Source organism: Macrobrachium nipponense, chromosome 28 (genome assembly GCF_015104395.2).
Source record: "Macrobrachium nipponense isolate FS-2020 chromosome 28, ASM1510439v2, whole genome shotgun sequence".
Classification (NCBI taxonomy): domain Eukaryota; kingdom Metazoa; phylum Arthropoda; class Malacostraca; order Decapoda; family Palaemonidae; genus Macrobrachium; species Macrobrachium nipponense.
The window spans coordinates 51,369,868-51,394,867 of NC_087217.1; the positions used below are offsets into that span (position 1 = coordinate 51,369,868).

The following is a 25,000-nucleotide window of genomic DNA, read 5'->3' on the forward strand; positions in this document are numbered from 1 at the left end:
TATATATATATATATATGTATGTATGTATACGTAAGGGGAAATTGAGAGGGAATAATGGAAAATGGAGCACCTCTGACTTACCTTAGATAATTGTAAAAGGGATTATAGTTTTGTCTCTGGAAAGTCGCTATTGAAAACCCAGCTAATTAGTCTAATTTACATCTATTTACAAGAAACATTAACTGGCCTGGGATAAAGGCAAGGCAAATTGGCCACACGTATAGTCAGAGCGCCGTATAATGTCTGGACCGCTCCTATCTTTCACAATATGGAAAAGCTACCCAAAATCAAATACTACTGCACTGCTGGTTTTCCAAAATTGATAATAGGTATCTAGCGGTAAGGAAGCTCTTGCTAGGAGACGTACCACGGACTCAGCAAATCTGGAAATGAGTTCCCAGATTAAACACAACATAAAATAAAGACTTCTTGCACAATAATTCAGCTACAAGGGCAGTCACTTTTATTTAACACACACTGGGGGAGGAACTCTAGTACTTGAATGAAATGCTCAATGAAGACTTTGTTTATCTGGGACTATCACAAAAGGTAGCATGCGGCCACGAGGCAGAAAGGGAACAAAGGGATGTTCATTTGAGAAGTAGGAGTTTGAATTGGAAAATGTGGAAGAGTTTATTTAACTCGGAAGAAAAGAACTGGCAATATAACTGTAGCTCAAGATGTACCCGGTCCTGTGTGCCTTATGTAGAGGAGATTTGGAGAAGTTGGCATCGGCTTTGCCAGAGTTCAGGGCATGCCAGTTAAACGCCTTGGTATGCCTATGGGCAGGCTGGCTTGGACGTCTGTCCTGGGTCAACGACTGTGTTGAACTGAGGACAGATTCAGGTGCGAATCCTAGGCGTTGGGGGCAGCATTCCCCCCCCCCCCCCCCCCCAAAATGGCAGGTCATCCTGAAAATAGGCATACGGCCAGAAGAAGGTTCACAGGATAAAGGATCTTAATAGTAGGCCTAAGATGTACCTAGCTAGCTAGCTACACACTCCCCTTGGGATATGTCCCTAATGTTTAGATAAGTCTTTATTTCCCCGTTACTAACGGAAATGACGATCTCTGGCCTGCTTTGTGTTTCCTGCCTAAAGTCAGCTAATGTTAGGGATAAGATGGCTGCTCTCCTAGCAAATAATTAAAAATTTATGATACTGGGAAGACGAGGGGAGGATCAATAAACCTATATATATATATATATATATATATATATATATATATATATATATATATATATATATACATATATATATATATGTGTGTGTGTGTGTGTGCGTGTGTGTGTGTGTGTGTGTGATATATATATATATATATATATATATATATATATATATATATATATATATATTATATATATATATATATATGAATAATTATCACATCGAACCGTGATCCATTTATATATCAATTCAAGCTACAAATGTCCTTTAATATCTAAATTCACTTTACCTCCCAAATGATATATTTTCATATATGTACCGAAGGGGAATTTTTTAGTTGATAACAATTTCGTCCACCCCCATGGTATCGAACCACCGTCCAAGTGGACGGGGACGAAATCAGGACAGTCAGTGACGCTATCCAATCACCGCCACAGAGACGCTATAAGTTCATATCGATTCTGACCTTACAAATCACCCTCGACCTCGGTGCTTTCGTAATTAGAATCGATATGGAACCCCGTCTACCATGTTAGCCAATTCGAGCGTTTGACAGCACGTAGCCTTTTGTTATGAATAATTATTACATCGAACCGTGATCCATTTATATATCAATTCAAGCTACAAATGTCCTTTAATATCTAAATTCACTTTACCTCCCAAATGATATATTTTCATATATGTACCGAAGGGGAATTTTTTAGTTGATAACAATTTCGTCCCCCCATGGGATCGAACCACCGTCCAAGTGGACGGGGACGAAATCAGGACAGTCAGTGACGCTATCCAATCAGCCAACAGAGACGCTATAAGTTCATATCGATTCTGACCTTACAAATCACCCTCGACCTCGGTGCTTTCGTAATTAGAATCGATATGGAACCCCGTCTACCATGTTAGCCAATTCGAGCGTTTGACAGCACGTAGCCTTTTGTTATGAATAATTATCACATCGAACCGTGATCCATTTATATATCAATTCAAGCTACAAATGTCCTTTAATATCTAAATTCACTTTACCTCCAAATGATATATTTTCATATATGTACCGAAGGGGAATTTTTTAGTTGATAACAATTTCGTCCCCCCATGGGATCGAACCACCGTCCAAGTGGACGGGGACGAAATCAGGACAGTCAGTGACGCTATCCAATCAGCCAACAGAGACGCTATAAGTTCATATCGATTCTGACCTTACAAATCACCCTCGACCTCGGTGCTTTCGTAATTAGAATCGATATGGAACCCCGTCTACCATGTTAGCCAATTCGAGCGTTTGACAGCACGTAGCCTTTTGTTATGAATAATTATCACATCGAACCGTGATCCATTTATATATCAATTCAAGCTACAAATGTCCTTTAATATCTAAATTCACTTTACCTCCCAAATGATATATTTTCATATATGTACCGAAGGGGAATTTTTTATTTGATAACAATTTCGTCCCCCCATGGTATCGAACCACCGTCCAAGTGGACGGGGACGAAATCAGGACAGTCAGTGACGCTATCCAATCAGCCAACAGAGGCGCTATAAGTTCATATCGATTCTGACCTTACAAATCACCCTCGACCTCGGTGCTTTCTTAATTAGAATCGATATAGCGTCTCTGTTGGCTGATTGGATAGCGTCACTGACTGTCCGGATTTCGTCCCCGTCCACTTGGACGGTGGTTCGATCCCATGGGGGGACGAAATTGTTATCAACTAAAAAATTCCCCTTCGGTACATATATGAAAAATATATCATTTGGGAGGTAAAGTGATTTAGATATTAAAGGACATTTGTAGCTTGAATTGTATATAAAGGATCACGGTTCGATGTGATAATTATTCATAACAAAAGGCTACGTGCGTCACCTCGAATTGGCTTAACATGGTAGACGGGTTCCGATCGATTCAATACGAAAGCACCGATCGAGGGTGCTAAGGTAGAATCATATAACTTATAGTCTCTGTTGGCTGTTGGATGCGTCACTGACTGTCTGATTTTCGTCCCCTCTTGACGGTGGTTCGATCCCATGGGGGAACATTGTTATCAACTATTCCCCTTCGGACATATGAAAATATATCATTTGGGAGGTAAAGTGAATTTAGATATAAAGGCATTTGATTCTTGAATTGATATATAAATGGATTCACGGTTCGAGTGAATTATTCATAACAAAAGGCTACGTCGTAGCTCGATTGGCTCATGGTACGGGGTTCCATATCGATTCTAATTCAAAGCACCGAGGTCGAGGTGATAAGGTCAATCGATATAACTTATAGCGTCTCTGTTGGCTGATTGGATAGCGTCACTGACTGTCCTGATTTCGTCCCCGTCCACTTGGACGGTGGTTCGATCCCATGGGGGGACGAAATTGTTATTAACTAAAAAAAAATTCCCCTTCGGTACATATATGAAAGTATATGCATTTGGGAGGTAAAGTGAATTTAGATATTAAAGGACATTTGTAGCTTGAATTGATATATATATATTATATATATATATATATATATATATATATATATATATAATATATATATATATATATATATATAATATATATATATATTATCTTATATAAATAATATATATATTATATATATATATATATATATATATATATATATATATATAGATATAAATTTTTTATATATATATGTATATAATTAATATATATATTATATAAATATATATATATGATATATAGTATATATATATATCTATATATATATATATATATATATATATACACGCGATATAGTGATAAAGAAGTAGAGTTATTGCACAGAACAATGAATGCAGAAACAGAAATGTACTTATTAAGTGGATTTGCTTGAGTAAAGGAAGTTGTACATATCCTCACAGGGAAAGGTTAAATAATTGTCCACGATTAATCATTGAGTGCTGAGTATCATATGTATAGAGGGAGTAGTAGACTGAGAGGAGAGAGAGAGAGAGAGAGAGAGAGAGAGAGAGAGAGAGGATGAGGTGCTCTATGCCCAGGTAAAAGCAATGATGAATGACAATACAAATAACAGGTACTGTAACCAAAAAAGAAGCTGAGAGAGAAAGAGAGAGAGAGAGAGAGAGAGAGAGAGAGAGAGAGAGAGAGAGAGAGAGATGTGCACTCTACCCACGGAAAAATATTGATGAATGACAAGATATAGATAAAATAAAATGCTTATTCATTTGTTTAAGTAACATCTGGTATACGATAATTATGTTATCTTCACAAAAAAACTCAATTTTGAAACTTTGTTCTATAAAAAAAAAGTTTTTGCCCAATCTATAATATCAGTAAATAAGGTCATGCAAGTACATTTTCTCTCGTCCCTCCATTAATCTCTTTCGAACTTAATAAACTATAAAAACGTTGATCAGTTTTTCAACCCATTATCATGCTATTATAACAAAAAATACGAAGTGACCTTAAATGACCCTGAGAAAGCTTGAGCTGCTGTGCAAGGCTGCTAAATGTTGACTGAGATAATGAATATTCCCACAGTAACGAAAATAAGGGTCCTTATTTTTTGCTTGCTGTCATGCCTGCATAAATACTGGGGCTTCACTCTGATTCCACACACTCTGGCACCGTAAGTAATCAGATCTGTTGTTCCTACTCCTTTCTCTATTTTTCCTTTTTAAAAGGAAGAGAAAAGAGAACGGATATTTTTTGATAAACTGTTAAGTGCTGTAATAAATTCTTCAGTCTAAAGAGATGGGACTTTTTTTTATTTATTAATTTTTTTATGTAAATTTTCTAGTGCTACAAAAATTTCTTCAAGCTAAATTGTTTTAATATACTGGTAAGATCAATGGAACAAGGGATGTTATTTCTTTCAGATAAATTTTGTAGTGCTGTATCAATTTCTGTTAACTAGATTTCATATTGTTTTTTTATATATATTGGCAATATCTGCAATGTCCTAAGACCAAGCTTAGTGTATTTTCGTCAGCAGTCCAAAATCTTCTAAAGGAAATATTTTTCTTTAATTTTTCAGTACTGTAACAATGGAACAATGGATATTTTTTCTTTTAGATAAATTTCGTAGTTCTGTATTTTCGTCACCAAACAAAAATCTTCTAAAGGAAATATTTTTCTTGAATTTTTCAATACTGTAACAATGAAACAAGTGATTTTTTTTTTTTTAGAAATTTTGTAGTTCTGTATCAATTTCTGCAAACTAGATTTCATCTTCTTTTATATACTGCCAATGTCTTGGATGTCCCAAGATAAATCTTAGTTTTTTATTTTTTTTTATTTTCAAGTACTATAACAACCTCCCTTTTATCACGATCAGGTTGAAGCTAATTATCACATTAGTAAGCGCTCGAAATAAATGTATGACATTTTCATTAATCGACCATCAACAGAATTTGGGTTTTGGATTTCATTGTTAGATTGTACCAATAAGATTTTACGTTCGCTTTGAGTAAAGGTCAAATGCTTTTCATATATTATTAACTTTGGGATTCGAACTTCGAGTCCTTTGTTGTTTTCAGATTATACAACTTCATATTTGGTCACTTTAATATCTGTCATGTATTTAACATTGTAATGCCTTTTTTTCACTATCATTGCCATTATTCAAATTTGGAAATTGACCTAATAATGTAAATACCGATTCGGTGAATTGTTCTCGATAAACATAGTTTTTTAGACTGATCGTCATCTGGGAATAACTATCTATAGCAGGAAGATGGGGGAATGAAGATTAGATGATTCTAAAAATGGTTGTTGACTAATGAAAGGCAGCAAACAATGATTGCAAATGCAAATGCACAGCATTCACTAATTTACAATGATTTCTAAGCGAATGTATTGATACACTTTTAAAGTTATCAAAAACTATCGTATCCTTTTTGAAGGATATATTAAACATCACATCGCTTTGAATAAAATTATTACAAAAAATGTAACGTGCACTTTATTCTTCTTGCGAAATTCTCTTATATATCTAGATTATTAATGAATGAATTATTTATTTATTTATTTATTTATTTATTTATTTATTTATTTACTTGTTTATTTATTTATTTATTATTATTTATTTAGTTTATTTATTTTATTTATTTATTTATTTATTCTTTTCTTACTTACTTACTTACTTACTTACTTACTTATTTGTTTGTTTATTTATTCATTCATATATTTATTCATTTATTTATTTACTGATTCATTTATTCATTTATTAATTTGATTTTTAGATGAAGACTCTGGTTCTGATCTTTTGCGGTCTGGCTGTGGCAGCCGCCACTCCCGAATGGGAAACCTTCAAGGTAAGTTATTCCATACATACATACATACATACATACATACATACATACATACATACATACATACATGTGGGTGCATAATGTAAATGCATAGACATCCTTATAAGCATTTAACCTTCTATATATCATATCCATGAATAATATTACAAAAGCTTTTCACTTCTTATACCTTAAAATGCTGCAGCAAAATGCAACACTAACACTACAAAATATTCCATTTCTATCTGCATAAGCAAATTTTAGGATTAACTAACGCCATCTCTTTGATATCAAAAGACGTAATATAAACAATGCTCATCTGCATAAGCAAATGTTAGAATTAACTAACGCAATATCTTTGGACATCAAAAGACGTAATATAAACAATGTTCATCTACATAAGCAAATGTTAAAATTAACTAGAGCTTATTCTTTCTGACATCAAACGACGGTTAAAATTAATCATTCCTATATGTAATATATATATATATATATATTAGATATATATATATATATATATATATATATATTATTATATATATATATATATATATATATATATGTATATATATATGATATATATATATATATATATATACATATATATATATATATATATATATATATATATATATATATATATATATATTATATATATATATATAAGCAAATGCTAAAATTAACTAACGCAATCTCATTTGACATGAAATGACGTAAATTAATCAATTCCTATACATAAGCAAATGTTAAAATTAACTAACGCAATCTCATTCGACATCAAATGACATAAATTAATCAATTCCTATATATATATAAGCAAATGTTAAAATTTACTAACGCAATACCTTTTGACGCCAGACTACGTACACCAAATCCTACGCCAATGCCATCGAGGAAGCGTACAGGATGGGTGTCTTCTTGGAGAAGGTGAAGTACATCGAGGAGTTTAACAAGCTCTACGAGAAGGGAGAGAAGTCCTACTTCCTCAGAATCAACAAGTACAGTGACCTGGTAAGTAATAATAATAATAATAATAATAATAATAATAATAATAATAATAATAATAATAATAATAATAATAATACGGGAAAACCATTGCGTTAGTTTCATAGCTCCTTGACGACAATGCTAAGAAACAAAACATGCTTTTAATAATAATAATAATAATAATAATAATAATAATAATAATAATAATAATAATAATAATAATAATAATAATAATAATAATAATAATAATAATAATAATAATAATAATAATAATAATAATAATAATAATATAAAAAAAGAAAATCAGTAAAAACCACTTAAAATTACTGGTCACAGTCATTATGAAATTTCAAGTTAAGGATTAAGAAAGGATTCCCTATAACAGTCTGGACAGGCTATCAATACAAGATAGTATTTCTTACAACAATCTAGACAGGATATCAGTGCAAAATAGGACCTCTTACAGCCGTCCAGACAGGACGCAGAATATTAATTCACTAAATTGTAGAATCTAAGAAACCTTTACTTCATAGATGATTAAACCAGTTTATGTTACAACTGAAATCATGATGCATAACACAACCCAATTTCGTCCTCAGACCCACGAGGAACTCCTGGCCCAGATGACCGGAGGATTCGAGAGGAGGGTTGAGCCCCCTACCGAACCTCCCATGGAGGTGTCCCTCGAAGGAGTTGCTGAATCTGTTGACTGGAGGACCAAGGGAGCTGTCACCCCCGTGAAGGATCAGGGACAGTGTGGTTCATGCTGGGCCTTCTCTGCCGTGAGTTGTCATTTCAATTCTCCATTTTTATTACAATTTTAATTATTATCGTTTTTAAAGTTTGCTTTATATAAGCAAGAGAAATAACGTTATTTTATAATCATAATATGGTTTGATACTTTATTCCTCACTTTTCTTTGTAATTATGACTTCTTTTTCATGTTTTTTTTTTTTTACTGAGAATAATTCTTTTTCATGTTTTTTTTTCACTGAGAATAATTCCAATTCTCAGTTATCATTCACATTTTTATTATTATCGTTTTTTAAGTTTTTTTATTATCATTAAAATAGGGTTTGATACTTTATTCCCCATTTATCATTGTAATTATGACTTTCTTTTTTACATTTTTTTACTGATAATAAGCGACGAATATAAAGGTTTTTTATTCAGTTTCAAAAGTTCTGATTTCAATTTTGGTCTTCTTATATAATTGACTTCATTTCTCATCATCAGCTTTCCTGTTACTCTAAGAATAGGAATCCCAGTTTAAATTCTAATTATGATCGTGTTATACATTGACTAAGAATAAGCCAGAGAAATCATTTTTACTTTACTTTTATAATAAGTGGCATATAGGCATAGATCTTCATTCTTTTCCTTTGGATAAATCATTAACAATCTGTTTTTTTTTTTTTTTTTTTTTTATCCGCAGGTTGCCTCTTTGGAAGGCATGCACTTCCTGAAGTACGGAGAACTCGTCAGCCTCTCCGAGCAGAATCTAGTCGACTGTTCCTGGGCCTACGGAAACTATGGATGCGGAGGCGGTTGGCCTTATGCTGCCTACCAGTACATCAGAGACAACGGCGGAATCGACACCGAGTCTTCATACCCCTACTACGCTATTGTAAGTGATCCTATGTCACAGACTCTTCACATCCCCAAAGAGTTCCTCAGATCCTTTGTCGTGGATATGAAAGATGCTGTGAGTGATCCTTTGTCAAAGGCCTCATATCCAAAAAGTCCTTCGGATTCCTTGTCATGGAGATGAAAGATGTTGTAAGTGATCCTATGTCAAAGGCTACATATCCAAAGAGTTCCTCAGATCCTTTGTCGTAGATATGAAAGATCCTGTGAGTGATCCTTTGTCAAAGGCCTCATATACAAAATGTCCTTCAGATTCCTTGTCATGGAGAAGAAAGATGTTGTAAGTGATCCTTTGTCAAAGACTTCATATCCTCACACCAATATCTTAATCCCTCGTCGTGGAGATAATAAGTACTCCCCTTAACACGAGGTCTTTCCCCACCGCACTGTTGTCAAGTGATTCTCCGTTTAAATCCTTTGTTACGGGGCTAAAGGATGTCATAAGTAATCCCCTGATACTAGTTCTTCATATCCCTAACTGTTGTAAGTAATCCCTCCTCGTATTGTAAATAATCCCTTAGCAGTTGGTCTTCGTATCACTAACACGCTGTTGTAAGTAGTCCCTCTTCGTGGGTTTGAGTCTGCGCTGTTGTGAGTAACCCAGCCACCTTCCCGTCACTGAGTCCTCGAATCCTAACAACATCATCTTCCCTGCTGCCTTTTAACTATTCCTCTACCTCTACGCCCTCAGGACCAGAACTGCAATTACGACCCTTCATCCATTGGCGCCACTGTCTCGTCCTACGTCGAACCAGCCTCTGGAAGTGAGTCCGCCCTTCAGAAAGCTGTCCACGATGAAGGCCCCGTCAGCGTTTGCATCGATGCTGGTCAGCCTTCCTTCGGCAGCTACGGAGGCGGTGAGTGAAAAGGCTTTGAGCTTTGGTTTTGTCACGAGGAATTAAGAGGAACGGTTCAGCGTCACTCGAAGTTAACAATAATTTATTGATCAAATTAGCAATACTCACTGATTTATCGAATTAGCAATAGTTCTGTTTTATCAAACTATTGACTTATCGAACACCCATTCCTTTAAAAGCTTGAATTTCAGGTCAAAGAATGTCTCCTCTGGTGGGCTCGTTCCATATGAATAGGGCTTCGTCTTCTGAATTAATAATATAATAAATAACATCCAAATTTATGGCCTACAGGTGTTTACTACGAACCCAGCTGTGACACATACTACGCCAACCACGCCGTGACCGCCATCGGCTACGGCACAGAAGGAGGCTACGAATACTGGCTGGTCAAGAACTCCTGGGGCAACAGTTGGGGCGAGTCAGGTTACATCAAGATGGCCAAGAACGAGGGCAACATGTGTGCCATCTCCACCTACTCTGTGTACCCTGTCGTTTAATGAGTCTGAATACTTTGGTGAGCGCCTTATTTTTTATTTTTTTCTTCTTCTTCCATCTCAAGGCGCCAGCAAGTTCCAATGAATAAATAAAATATTGCAGACAATTCGTTGTATTTTTTATATAATATTCGCCTGATATATAGCTTGGAAGGTTCCTCCTTATGTATATATATACACATTATTCAGAGGATGAAACATATTCACATGGAACAAGCCCACCAAAGGGGCCACTGACTTGAAATACGAGCTTCCAAAGAATATGGTGTTCATTAGGAAGAAGGAAAAGGAGGTAAAGGATAACACAAAAGGAAGAGATCCCACTTATAAAAAAAAAAAAAAAAAAAAAAATTCAATAAACCGATCAAAATGTAGTCAAATGCAAGGAGAATATTATAAGGGTAGTAATGTATTACATCTTCCCTTGAACTTCTGAAGTTCCAAATCCACGACATCCTCTAGAAAGCTGTTCCACTGTCCAACGTATGTGGGGAATAAAGGTCCTCTGGAACTGACGGTTCTGCAGATTGCTGCTGCTGCTGCTGCTGCTGCTGTTCAGCGAATCTGGTTCCTCTCGACAAGCAAAGGGGATCAGGGATCAATTGTGAATGTAAAAGGTCTCTGTTGAAATCAAACTGATGAGAAAGTGACAAACAAGAGACCATCCATCGACGGTCCAAGTCATAACTGATACTATTAGCAACAAGAAACTTACCATCACGAACCACGACCTAAAAAGAGATAAATCTCTGGCAGATGCAGGCATCCCGACCCGAGAACAGTATTCTAGTAAGGGAAGTACAAATGACCTAAAATTTATTGCACTGATTTTACGAACCACTACATAAAAGAGATAGAAATCTCTGACAGAAGCAGGCATCCACACCAGTAAAGGCAGTACACATGAGCTAAACCTTGTTGCACTGATTTTATCACTGTTACAAGTATATGAGGCTTTCCGAACAATACTTAAGTTTAGCGCGGCATTTGCCGAAACTTTCATTAGATGTTTCTCAAAAGTTAGATGTGTCAAAAGCTACATCTAGAATAGTTAAAGCTTCAGACTCATTCAGCAAAGTTCCATCCACCTGAAGAGGAGTATAGGGTTGGGATTAATCTGTACGAGATCTGCCAATCAACAGTGTTTTCGTTTTACTGGAGTTCAGCCTCATACCCCACCTATAACTACACCATTCCCTGATCTGGTCCATGACCTGGTTGGGGCTGATGGCAGCTTCATTTCTCAAAAGTGAAGACCTTACTACACCCACAAGTGCTGCATCATCGGCATAATGAAAGTCGTTTTCCGGACCGTCAACCATGTCACTTGTATACACTAAAAGTAAAAGTGGACCAATAACACTACCCTGTAGCATCCAGATACTATGGGTCTTGTGGTTCACTGAAGTTCCTGTGCAGAGCAGCTCGCTACCCCTACCAGTAAGGAAATCTTGAAGCAGTCCCAAAAACACATCCGCCCACTCCATGATTCGGAAGTTTATAACTAAGTGCCTTATGATTTGATAAATCGAAAGCAGCACTGAAATCTATCTGAATAACTCTGCACTCATAACCCTTATCGAGGTTCCTTTGCAAATGGCATATCAAGTCTAAAAGAGCATCGTTCAGCGAAGTACTGATAAAATAAGTAGAATTATTACAAAAACAAGTAAATGCGAAGACAGTGTTAAGAGAATTTGCTTCAATAAAAGAGGCTTCATCTCCACCTCACAGGAAAAGGTTGAACAGCTATCCATGATTACTGAGTGATGAGTATCATAATTGTAGACAGAAAGAGAGAGAGAGAGAGAGAGAGAGAGAGCTGTAAAACAGATACGTTGACAAAATATAAATAAGAGGAATTGTAGCCTAAAAAGCGGAGAGAGAGAGAGAGAGAGAGAGAGAGAGAGAGAGAGAGAGAGACAGAGAGATAATGAGGTGCGCTATGCCCAGGTAAATACATCGATGAATGACAGCTGATAAATAAAAGGTACTGTAAGCTAAAAAGACGCTGAGAGAGAGAGAGAGAGAGAGAGAGAGAGAGAGAGAGAGAGAGAGAAGGATGACATGACAAAATACAGAGGAATTATAGCCTAAAAAGCGGAGAGAGAGAGAGAGAGAGAGAGAGAGAGAGAGAGAGAGAGAGAGAGAGAGAGATAATGAGGTGCGCTATGCCCAGGTAAATACATCGATGAAAGACAGATTATGAATAAAGGGTACTGTAAGTTTAAAAGAAGCTGAGAGAAAGAGAGAGAGAGAGAGAGAGAGAGAGAGCGAGAGAGAGGGAGAGAGAGGGGGAGAGAGAGAGAGGATTTGGTGCATTATTCCTAGTTAGATTCATTGATGAGTGACTTGAGTATAAATAGAAGGAAATGTAAACAAAAAAAAAAGCTGAGAGAGAGAGAGAGAGAGAGAGTATCATGAAAAGGATGACATATCAAAATACAGTGTACACTCGGCAAGGAAAGTAGAGATACAGTTTTTTTAAATCTTCGGACATATATTGTTCAATAATGCCACACCTGGCAACTCTTGAAAGGGGCCGGAGCTTCAAAATCATAGCGTTTGTTGCTTTCTAGATTTCTATCAACTTTACACCACATAGATTCAGTTGAGGTCCTATAATCATTTATACTTGAATGTAGAAACAGGCTCTATGTTATTCGTTAATGTTGGTTTGGTAACGTCAGTTCAGGGTAGAATATCGATCATCCTTTTTTAAAACCTACTGTGAAACCTTACTAATAAGTAATGTTTGACACTAAACTGACGTAAAATTCATACGTAATTAAAGACGGATCTTAAGCAATGAGAGAAAGGGTTTTACAATTTGGGCAGTACTTTTGAAAATCGGGTTTCATCCCCAAATCATTCACGAAAAAATCTATTAAGTAAAAATATTTATTACCACAAATAACTCAATATGTATTGCACAGGCAATTAAAGTTTTATATCGTGGGAGATCTTTCAGCCTCGCGGCAAAGAAATGCAGTCGTGTAGGGCTGTAGGCTACTACGAACTGCTTGGTAATGGAGCATATAGCCATAAAATCTTTGAGATGACATGCTACTTTAACCTTGATTAAGATTTGTGTTTAAAGACAGTAGCTTTGTAAACAACAACTAGCATTCGATCCATGTCAACGTCAAAGTAATCAAAGTGTGAAATCCGTTACGTTAGCCAGTATCCAGTGACTTGCGCTTTCCCGCTCGGAGTTCTAGGGCTCCTTCTCACATCATAGAAAACGCTCTTGCGGATGCAACTATACTGTCCATCCGCCTGTGGTGTTTTTGTATAGTAACACTGCGTCCCGGGCTTTAGATAGTTACGCTATTTGTAAGTTTTAGGTAAATAAAAGGATATCTGGGTGTACATTTGCAACTGAAAAGTGTTTTAATAATTTACTGTATGCGAATTACACCGTTAATATTCGAAATAGGATATTATTATAATCGTTGAATGTAAGCTGAATGTAACTATCTAAAGCCCAGGACGCAGTGTTACCATACAAAAACACCACAGGCGGATGGACAGATGAAAAAAAAACAGAGTATAGATTTGTTCAACCTACCTTAGCCGTCGCAACATTGGGTGCCATTGACATCAGCTAACTTTAATCGCTTTGGAATACAAACATAAGTTTGTAGAAACTAAAATAATAGCATTCACCACTTACGATGATGCAATATATCCCCGTTCATGAAGCAAAACGAGCAAATATTGTCGTCGTGATATATAGTACTATAATCAGAAATTCGCATTCTATCTACCAGATCTCTATGAACGAATCCATCTGAGAAATTCCAATTACTTCGGACATATATCGTGTTTTTAAGTATCTGAACGTTTTTTTTTTGCAGTTTTAACTTATATGATATAATTTGCAGTATATTTTCATATTCTTGAGTAAATTTAGCGATATTATGTCTTTTCAGTAAAAACAAATGGGAAATTGGATGAACGAAAGCTAATGAAAACTGTATCTTCAGTTTTCTTGTCGAGTGTACAAGCGAACAACCATACAAAAAACAATAAAGATTGAAGGAGACGAAATCTAATTATAGTTCAGTCAGCTGTGAATCTAAATGATATTCCTTCTAAAGATAAACACTGAAATCCAATACAGAGTTCTTCATAAAAGCATAAATATGTAGATTAGTAAATAAAAAATATACAGTATATAATATATATATATATATATATATATATATATATATATATATATGTGTGTGTGTGTGTGTGTGTGTACATATATATATATATATATATATATATATATATATATATATATATATATATATCTACATATGTATATGCTATATAGTACATACGAAACTGATTTTATCACATCACTGTGATTCATACACAAGTTAAGCTGCAAATGTCCTTTAATATCTAATTTGCTCTACCTCGGAATTAATACATTTTCATATATGCTAACCTAAAGGGAATTCTACAGTTAATAAGAACTTTGTCGGGCCATGGACTTGAACCACGGAAAACAAGAATTCAGGAGTTACAGTGACGCTTATTTATTCATTTTTTAAAGAAAAAGTGGCAAACAATAATTTCATTGTCTATATCCCACAAAAAAAAAAAAAAAACTGAAACCTTGAAAAAAAAATCATATTAGGAAAATCTAGAATAACAGTAAATAAGGCCATTCAAGTACATTCTCTCGTCCCTCCATTAATCTCTTTTGAACTTAATAACCTATAAAAATATTCATCAGTTTTTCAACCCATTATCATAAAATTGGAACAACAAATACGAAGTGACCTTAAATGACCCTGAGAAAGCGTAAGCTGGTTTGCTAAATGTTGACTGAGGTAGTGAATATTCCCGCAGATGCGTAGGAAGGATTTTTAGTTTTTTTTTTTTTTTTTTTTTTTTGCTTGCAGTCATGCCTGCATAAATACTGAGGCTTCAGCCTGATTCCACACACTTTGGCACCGTAAGTAATCAGATCTGTTGTTCTTTCTCCTTTCTTTACTTTTCCATTTTGAAAGGAAGAGAAAAGAGAAGGGATGCTTTCTGTTAAGTGCTCGAATAAATCCTGGATAGATTTTCTAGTGCTGCAAAAATGTCTTCAAACTCAATTTTATCTTGTTTTCAATATACTTAGCGAAGTTTACATACACCAACCGAGCTCAGTGTACTTTTGTGAACAATCGAAAATATCGTGAAAGTCTGTCCTTGAATTCCTCAAAAATGTAACATTGAAACAAAGGAAGTTTTTTCTTTTAGACATTTTTTTTTTTAGTTTTGCATCAGTTTCTGTAAACTATATTTATTCTTACTTTTGAGATATTGGCAATATCTGAAATGTCCTAAGATAGAGCTTATCGTATTTTTCGTAAGCAATCGAATATATTGTGAAAGGGATTTTTTCTTGAATTCTTAATTCTGTAACAATGAAAGAAGAATGAAGAATACATATAATTATTTTTGTAATGCTGTAACAATTACTATAAATTAAATCTAATCTTATTTTCATATACTGCCAATATCTGAGATGTTCCAGGATAAATCTTAGTATTTTATTGAGCCATCAAAAAATGAGATATAATAATTTTTTTTTTAGCTTTTGTAGTAGTGCAACAATCTCCCTTTTATCATAATCAGGCTGAAGCTAATTGCTCGAAATAAATATATTAACATTTAATTAATCGACTATCAAGAGAAATTAGGCTTTGGATTTCATTGTTAGGATTGTACCAATAAGACTTTACGTTCGTCTCAAGTAATGATCATATGTTTATCATATACTTTTAATTTGAAGACTTGAACTTCAGTCCTCTATTGTTTTTAGGTGGTACAGTTTCATATTTGATTATAAATATATATATATATCGGTTAAACATTTGACATTATTATGCTTAATTCACCAGACACGATTTATAATTACCATTAATCCAATTTTTATTGTAAATTTATTTGTTTCATATATTCATGCCGATTCGTTATATAGTTCTCGCAAAGCTTAGAATCTGCATAAATTACTATTTGTGAAATTGTATTTTCTATGGAAAGTTTGGCATAACGATGAAAAGGTTGGAAAAAAGGAAGAGTAATGAACGGTACAAAACAGTTATTCAAATGTTAATGAACAGCATTCAGGAATTCACAACGATTCCTTCGAAATGTATTGATACATCTTATATAGTTGCCTCAGGACATCATAACCTATCTGGCGGATTTATTATACATCACAAGAGCTTTAATTAAACTGATTAAATAATTACATCGTGCAGCTTGTTTTCGTTTCAAAATTCTTTTGGATATCTCGACTGTTATTAATTAATTAGTTAATTAATTAATTATTTTTTATTTATTTATTTATTTTGGTTTTTAGATGAGGACTCTGGTTCTGATCTTTTGCGGTTTGGCTGTGGCAGCCGCCACTCCCGAATGGGAAAGCTTTCAAAGGTGTAAGTTATATATATATTATATATATATATATATATATAATAGATATTCTTTGTAGCTTGAAATTGATATATAAATGGGATACGTTCGATGTGATAAATTATTTATATCATAGGGGTATATCATATATATATATATATATATATACATATATTTATACACACACACACACACACACACACACACACACATATATATATATATATATATATATATATATATATATATATATATATATATATATATATATATCAATGCTAATCTACATAATCAACGGTTAAAATTTACTAACGCGATCAATTTTGACATCAAACTTTTCATCAAACGACGTGAAATGATCAATGCTCATTTACGTGAGTAAATGTTCGAATTAAATAACATTATAGATTTTGGCATCAAACGTGGATAAAACAATCAATGTTCATCTACATAAGTAAATGTTACAGTTAACTAATGCAATTCCTTTTAACATCAGATAACGTAAAATAATCAATTTCCATCTACACAATCAAATGTTATAATTAACTAACGCAATAACTTTTGACGCCAGACGACGTACACCAAATTCTACGCCAATGCCGAAGAGGAAGCGCACAGGATGGGTGTCTTCTTGGAGAAGGTGAAGTACATCGAGGAGTTTAACAAACTCTACGAGAAGGGAGAGAAGTCCTACTTCCTCAGAATCAACAAATATAGCGACTTGGTGAGTTTCATTGATATCATAAAGTGTAATAATTAATAATAATAATAATAATAATAATAATAATAATAATAATAATACGTAAAAACTATTATGTTTGCTTCATAGCTCTATGATGATGATAATAAGAAGGAAACATGCTGCTGCTACTACTACTACTACTACTACTACTACTACTACTACTACTACTACTAATAATAATAATAATAATAATAATAATAATAATAATAATAATAATAATAATAATAATAATAATAATATCAAAAAGAAAAACCATCATCTTCGTTTCACAGTCAATAAAAAATCAGTTAAGATCACGCTCATTGAAAAATTTCAAGTTAGGGAGACAGACTGGTTAAAAAGCTGATGTTACAGAGATAGGATTCCTTATAACAGTCTGGCCAGGACCCTAATGCTAGATAGGATTTCTTACAGCTGTCTAGAAAGGAGATAGGATATTAATTCACTGACCTGTATGATCTATGAAATCCAGTGAACATTCTTACTGCTGTCTAAACAGGACACTAATACAAGATAGGATTACTTAGGATACTAATACAAAGATGGACTTTTTAAAGCTATCTAGATAGGATATTGATACAAAGCAGGGTTTCCTGCAGCCATCTAGAAAGGAGATAGGATATTAATTCACTGACTTATAGAATCTATTAAATCCAGTGAACAATCTTACTGCTGTCTAAGCAGGACACTAATATAAGATAGGATTTCTTACAACAGTGTAAATAGGATATTGATACAAGGAAAGGTACTCCTTAAAGTTGTCTAGACAGGATATTAATACAATATAGGATCTCTTACAGCCATCCAGACAAGAGACTTAATATTAATTCACTGACTTGTAGAAGCTATGAAATCTTTGCTACGTAGCTAATTAAACCTATTAATGTTACAACTGAAATCATGATGCTTAACACGATCCAATTTCGTCCTCAGACCCACGAGGAACTCCTGGCCCAGATGACCGGAGGATTCGAGAGGAGGGTTGAGCCCCCTACCGAGCCTCCTAAGGAGGTGTCCCTCGAAGGAGTTGCTGCATCTGTTGACTGGAGGACCAAGGGAGCTGTCACCCCCGTGAAGGATCAGGGACAGTGTGGTTCATGCTGGGCCTTCTCTGCCGTGAGTTGTCATTTTCACTTCCCCATTTTTTTTTTTTTTTCAAATCTTAATTATTATCGTATTTTTTTAAATCTGCTTAAAATAAGGAACAGAAATATGAAGTTTTTTTTTATTGTATGGTTTGATACTTTATTCCGCATTTTTCATTGTAATCATGACTTTCTTACGTTGTTATTTTCATTTCACCATTTTTGAAAATTATGTTCGTTTTTAGGTTTACTGAAAAAAAAGGAACAGAATTTTATTTATTGTTTTATCAGTGTGATAGTGTTACTTTATTTCCCCCTTTTAATACAAGTATGGCCCTTTTTTACGTTCAATTAGAGTAAACATCAAATGTTAAGGTTTACTGCATTTTATGATAAGCAGGATATGTGTCATAAGTTCCCATTTAAAATATCCTTTTTTTATATAAACACTTTTGTTATCACCTCTTTCCTGTTACTCTAACCAAAAGAAGCACATTTTTTACTCTGATTATGATCCAGTTTTACGTTTACTCGAAATAAGCACATAAATGAAGTTTTTTAATGCTATTTCTTGATAAGTGGTATTATGACACAGATGTCTTTTTTTTTTTTTTTTTTTTTTTTGCAATCAGCCTCTTTTCTTATTATCTGGATTTCTGTTACTCTAAGAAAATCCAGCACATTGTAAATTCTAATTATGATCGGATTTCACATTTACTTAGAATAGGAAACCCAGATGAATTTTTCATTTTTTTTATTTTCTCATAATCAGGATTTCAGGTACCTTACGAATTATAAAACCCTGACTTTTGCAGTGCATTTAATTTGATACATTTTAATTAATACTTTGTGGTCAAAATGCGATTTGATAACCATTAGCAATCGGCAATTCCTTAATCTACAGGTTGCCTCTTTGGAAGGCATGCACTTCCTGAAGTACGGACAACTCGTCAGCCTCTCCGAGCAGAATCTGGTCGACTGCTCCTGGGCTTATGGCAACAATGGATGCGGAGGCGGGTGGCCTTATGCTGCCTACCAGTACATCATTGCCAACGGCGGAATCGACACCGAGTACGCATACCCCTACTATGGTGTTGTAAGTAATCCTTTGTCACAGACTCTTCACATACAAAGATTCCTCCATATCCCTTGTCGTGGAGACGAAAGATGTTGTGCGTGATCCTTTGTCAAGTCTTCACATCCAAAAAGTCCTTCATATCCCTTGTCGTGGGGACGAAAGATGTTGTGAATGATCCTTTGTCAAGTCTTCACATCCAAAAAGTCCTTCATATCCCTTGTCGTGGACACGAAAGATGTTGTGAGTGATCCTTTGTCAAGTCTTCACATCCAAAGAGTCCTTCATATCCCTTGTCGTGGAGACGAAAGATGTGAGTGATCCTGTCAAAGACTTCTTATCCAAATAGTCCTTCATTATTGTGGAGATGAAAGATGAGGTAACTAATTGGTTACTGCCGAGTCTGCTGTACTGTTGTACCTGTATGTAATCCCTCGTCAAGGAGATAATATGTTTTAAGTAATCCCGTTAAAATTGATCTTCGTAATCCCAACTCGCTGTTGTAAGTAATCCCTCGTCGCAGAAGTGACTTGACGCAATTGTAAGTAATCCCCTATCACTGAGTCTTCATATCCCCAACGCGCAATTGTAAGTAATCTCTCATCGTGGAAATGAAACAGCCGTAAGTAATCCCTTACCACTATGACTTTATATCCCAAACTCGCTGTTATAAGTAATCCCTCTTCCTGAAGATAATAAAAAGAACGTTAACAGCGCTCAGCATTTTGGAAAATCCAGGCGATTTAGTATCAGACTAGTATTTAATCTTTTTTTTTTTCTTTTAAATAATAAATTCTATTTGAGAGCCCAAGATTAGATACGGGTATATAATGGAAAATCATTTTACTCTAAAGTTACCTTATATCATCCAGAAACAGTTATGTGTATAACGTCTATGAACCAAAAATACAGTGGGCATTTATGGCCCCCGCATTAAGCAGCTGTAAATCAAAGAGGAACGTGTATTTCTTGTAAAAACAAACATCGTGCATTTGAAAGCAAATATTATAACTATCTCATCACATCTGATTCCTTGAAAATATCTGTTCCTGCCTTTTGATTATTCATCTATCTGTATGCCCTCAGGACCAGAATTATATCTTACTTCCCACGCCCTAATTATATATATATAGTAAATAGATCCAACATCGCCGTGTTTGCTACCTTGAAAATTATGCTCTGTCTTTTAATTAATCGTCTATCTGTGCACTCAGGACCAGTATTTTTGCTATTACGACCCTTCGTCCATCGGCGCCAGGGTCTTCTCCTACGTCGAACCCACCTCGGGTAGTGAGTCCGCCCTTCAGCGTGCTATCCACGACGTCGGCCCCGTCAGCATTGCTATCGATGCTGGTCAGCCTTCCTTCGGCAGCTATGGAGGCGGTGAGTGAAAGGCTTTGAGCCTTGGTTTTGTCACGAGGAATTAAAAGGAACGGTTCAGCGTCGCTCCAAGTTATCAATAATTTATTGATCAAATTGGCAATACTTAGTGATTTATTAGATTAGCAACAGTTCTCCTTTATCAAATTATTACCCCCCATCATTGATTTATCGAACATCCTATTGTTTGGAAGATTGAATTCCAGGTCAAAGAATGTCTCCTGTGGTGGGGTTGTACCATATGAATAGGGGTTCTTCTGAATAATGTAATAAGCTATAACATCCAAATTCATGCCCTGCAGGTGTTTACTACGAACCCAGCTGTGACACCTACTACGCCAACCACGCCGTGACCGCCATCGGCTATGGCTCAGAATTACTCTTAGATTACTGGCTGGTCAAGAACTCCTGGGGCACCAGTTGGGGCGAGTCAGGTTACATCAAGATGGCCAAGGACGTGGGCAACATGTGTGCCATTTCCACCTACTCTGTGTACCCTGTCGTTTAAAGGGTTTGTTTGCTTGGTTAGCCTTTGTTTTATTCCATCTCAAGGCACCAGCAGGTTGCAATGAGTCAATAGATATTGCAGTTAATTCGCTGTTTTTTTTTTATAAATAGATACCTCTTGGAAAGTTATTCATTATGTATATATACAGTACAAAAAGTCAATAGTCTCTGTACAATCTAACAGGTGCCAAGAGATTTTTCAACTCGAGCTACCATAACTGTTAGAACTGAGGAAAATTTAACTAAAGTTACTAAACTGTTAAAACGAGACATAATAAGTTTTACCTTTCATTCATATGACAATAATTTCTTAATTTATTTCATATTATAATCGCTGGCAATAAGGCTCTTTTATTGCAAATCTTAATAAATGAGTGATAAGGAATAAGTAATTAGCAAATCTTTGATGGCCCTCGAGACTATTTCCAAGTGCATAATTGGCCCTCGAAAGGATTTGAGTTTGACACCGCTGCATTAGCAAATGAACAGACGAATGCTCGTAGGTGGAAATTATTACAAAATGAGGAATAGATATTGTAGTTTTGTGCCACATTTAATACACCTCTATTTGGCCACCACGAGTGGAACGAAGCACATCAAGACGGTACTCGATTTCTTGCCATGTTCGCTCTAGCATAGCCTCATCAATGATACCAATGGCATCAGTGATCTTATGCTTGAGATCAGTATGTCCCGTAACTTTGTTCGACAGACAATATCCCTAACTTAACCCATAGAGTGGGGAGCGAAATCTGGTGAACGAAGTGGCCCATTCCACCAGTATGGTAATGTTTGATTTAAGAACCCACGAACACTCAGTCCACAATATGGTGGTGCACCATCTTGCTGAAAAAATTATGGTTAGTTGATGGTCATCTAGTTGTGGCGCCATATATTCAGTCAAAAGGTCAAGGTAAAAACATTTGCTGTAATTGATGTCTCTTGAAGGAAAATGGACTCAAGATTCAATTGCACATGATCCCACACCACACATTCACCTTTGGACTATCTCAGAGAAGTTCTTTAGTAACGTGGGGATGTTCTGATCCTCGGATTCTCACATTTTATGTATTCAGTTTCCCTGAAACACGAAAGGTTGCCTCACCACTAAAACAAACTCGGTTGAGGAACGTTTCATCATCTGAAATTCGTTCCAGCATGTTAACTGTAAGCTCTTTTCGTCTTGGTTTATCATTTGGCTTGAGTAGCTGTATAAGCAACACTTTGTAAGCTCACAATCACAAGTTCCTGTGTAGGACTTTGTGCCCTGTTGAACGTGGTAGTTGTAAGTGTCAGGAAGCAGAACAGATGGAACTTTGTAGGAGAATGATCAAAGGCTTGTCTTACACGATCGATGTTTTCTTCAGATGTTCTTGGTCGTCCATGCACGAATTGATAGACTTGACGGTGGGTCTCTTCTATACTTAGTTCTGTAGTTCCGCTGAGTCTGCATGTATAAGTAAATCACTTTTTCTATTGCCTTTTCAGTCCGTAAACTGGCTGTTGCAAGATTTCCTTCTATTTCAAAGGTGGTATATATATATATATATATATATATATATATATATATATATATATATATATATATATATATATATATATAAGACAGAAAACGTTGGCGAAAGCAGGCCACAGCATATGGAAGGACAGGGTGACAAGGAGATAGCCGGTCATCAGGTGATAGTACATTTATTACCGACGCGTTTCGTAACACATAGTTACATCATCAAGGCTAAAAGAGAAACAATACAAATTAAAAATACATGAAACATAACTTTGACTTTAAGAGTCTCAATAAATATACAAAAAACATACATAAAATGAAAGCATTTAAAAAGCACCTGCTAGACTAAAAAGTTGAAGACTGAGTGATTCGGAGAGAAGGGAGAAGCAGCGAAGAAAGCCGGTTCAACCCAGATACAACTGTACAGAGGAAGTGTGTGAGTTCAACTTGGGCACTAACTGCTTAATAAACAACGACTCTAATATAAGCAGTTCGTCTAAACGGCTTGTTTGGCCCAAGACAGAGAAATCAGTATATGAATTGTGGTGGTTTTACAAATTTTTGCATGATTTCTGATATTTGAAAATTCTGGATTGGACACTCTGCAGCCAGTACGATGACTTACACCATTATGTGAATCAGCTCTGACTTTTAGCAAACGTTTAGTCGAAACCCACGTAAGTCCCCAAATCACATCTGGGGCAAGATATTTATATACGACTGACGATTGCAATATTGGGCAGAGTCTGTCTTTAAATTTGAAAAGTGATCTTATTGTAAGGGGATTTTTTGGAATTAATATAACTTGCAACATATTAAAGTGTTTTTCAATTGCAGACTTGAGATTCCTTCTAAATTTGTCGTCTTGGATGTATGGAATACTGGCATATAGTTTCTTTCGTGGAACAGTGCTTATGGAAGGGGAGTCCGATAATTTCTTATTTAGAAAATTCTTGCAATGTTTGAAGAAAACATGTGAGGGAAACCAGTTATCGGAAAAATATTTAAACAGGAACAATATTTCTTTATGATACAATTCCCAGGAAGAGGTTAGAGTGTAAGCTCGATGGAGCAAGGTAAAAATGAATTAAGTTTAAAATTATAAAAACAAGCACTATAAAAGTTTGAACCCAGACCGGAGAACGTCTTTTTTCTAAAAACGGAAGTGTTAAAACTATCACCACTTCGAAACACTAAAACATTTTCATGTGCTCCCTGGAGGAGGACATGTTGGAAAATTGCCCCCTTGGTTTTTATCCTCTTGTGTATAAAAGGTTTGTCGATGACACCTTTGTTCTTTTTAAATCAGCTTTCCATGCTGATCAATTTCTCTCATACATTAATGAATTGCATCCTAATATCAAGTTTACATTAGAGAGAGAGAAATGATCGATTACCATTTTTTGGATGTTTTAGTGTTTCGAAGTGGTGATAGTTTTAACACTTCCGTTTTTAGAAAAAAGACGTTCTCCGGTCTGGGTTCAAACTTTTATAGTGCTTGTTTTTATAATTTTAAACTTAATTCAATTTTTACCTTGCTCCATCGAGCTTACACTCTAACCTCTTCCTGGGAATTGTATCATAAAGAAATATTGTTCCTGTTTAAATATTTTTCCGATAACTGGTTTCCCTCACATGTTTTCTTCAAACATTGCAAGAATTTTCTAAATAAGAAATTATCGGACTCCCCTTCCATAAGCACTGTTCCACGAAAGAAACTATATGCCAGTATTCCATACATCCAAGACGACAAATTTAGAAGGAATCTCAAGTCTGCAATTGAAAAACACTTTAATATGTTGCAAGTTATATTAATTCCAAAAAATCCCCTTACAATAAGATCACTTTTCAAATTTAAAGACAGACTCTGCCCAATATTGCAATCGTCAGTCGTATATAAA

At 35.1% G+C, this 25,000-nt stretch overlaps 1 protein-coding gene across 3 annotated transcripts; it reads left to right on the forward strand.

Annotated features, from left to right (window-relative positions):
- Positions 1-6,278: 6,278 nt before the first annotated feature.
- Positions 6,279-21,681, forward strand: LOC135201739 (crustapain-like). 3 transcript variants are annotated; one of them, XM_064230952.1, is made up of 6 exons: positions 6,279-6,437; positions 7,272-7,424; positions 8,000-8,182; positions 8,836-9,027; positions 9,739-9,904; positions 21,391-21,681. In XM_064230952.1, exons 1-6 carry the CDS (start codon positions 6,366-6,368, stop codon positions 21,594-21,596), a joined length of 972 nt encoding a protein of 323 aa, XP_064087022.1. In that variant the 5' UTR covers positions 6,279-6,365; the 3' UTR covers positions 21,597-21,681. The 3 variants fall into 3 exon arrangements, with proteins under 3 accessions (XP_064087022.1, XP_064087021.1, XP_064087020.1); XM_064230951.1 differs by lacking the exon at positions 21,391-21,681 and adding an exon at positions 10,196-10,505; XM_064230950.1 differs by lacking the exons at positions 7,272-7,424; positions 8,000-8,182; positions 8,836-9,027; positions 9,739-9,904 and adding exons at positions 17,378-17,530; positions 18,482-18,664; positions 19,538-19,729; positions 20,923-21,091 and having other exon boundaries at positions 6,342-6,437.
- The last annotated feature ends 3,319 nt before the right edge of the window (positions 21,682-25,000 follow it).

Excerpts from the sequence above, each read along its gene's own strand:
- LOC135201739 (XM_064230950.1), top strand. The coding sequence starts at position 6,366 with ATGAAGACTCTGGTTCTGATCTTTTGCGGTCTGGCTGTGGCAGCCGCC. Across the intron at positions 6,438-17,377 it reads CCGAATGGGAAACCTTCAAG|ACGACGTACACCAAATTCTA; the intron begins GTAAGTTATTCC and ends TTTTGACGCCAG. Across the intron at positions 19,730-20,922 it reads CATACCCCTACTATGGTGTT|GACCAGTATTTTTGCTATTA; the intron begins GTAAGTAATCCT and ends CTGTGCACTCAG.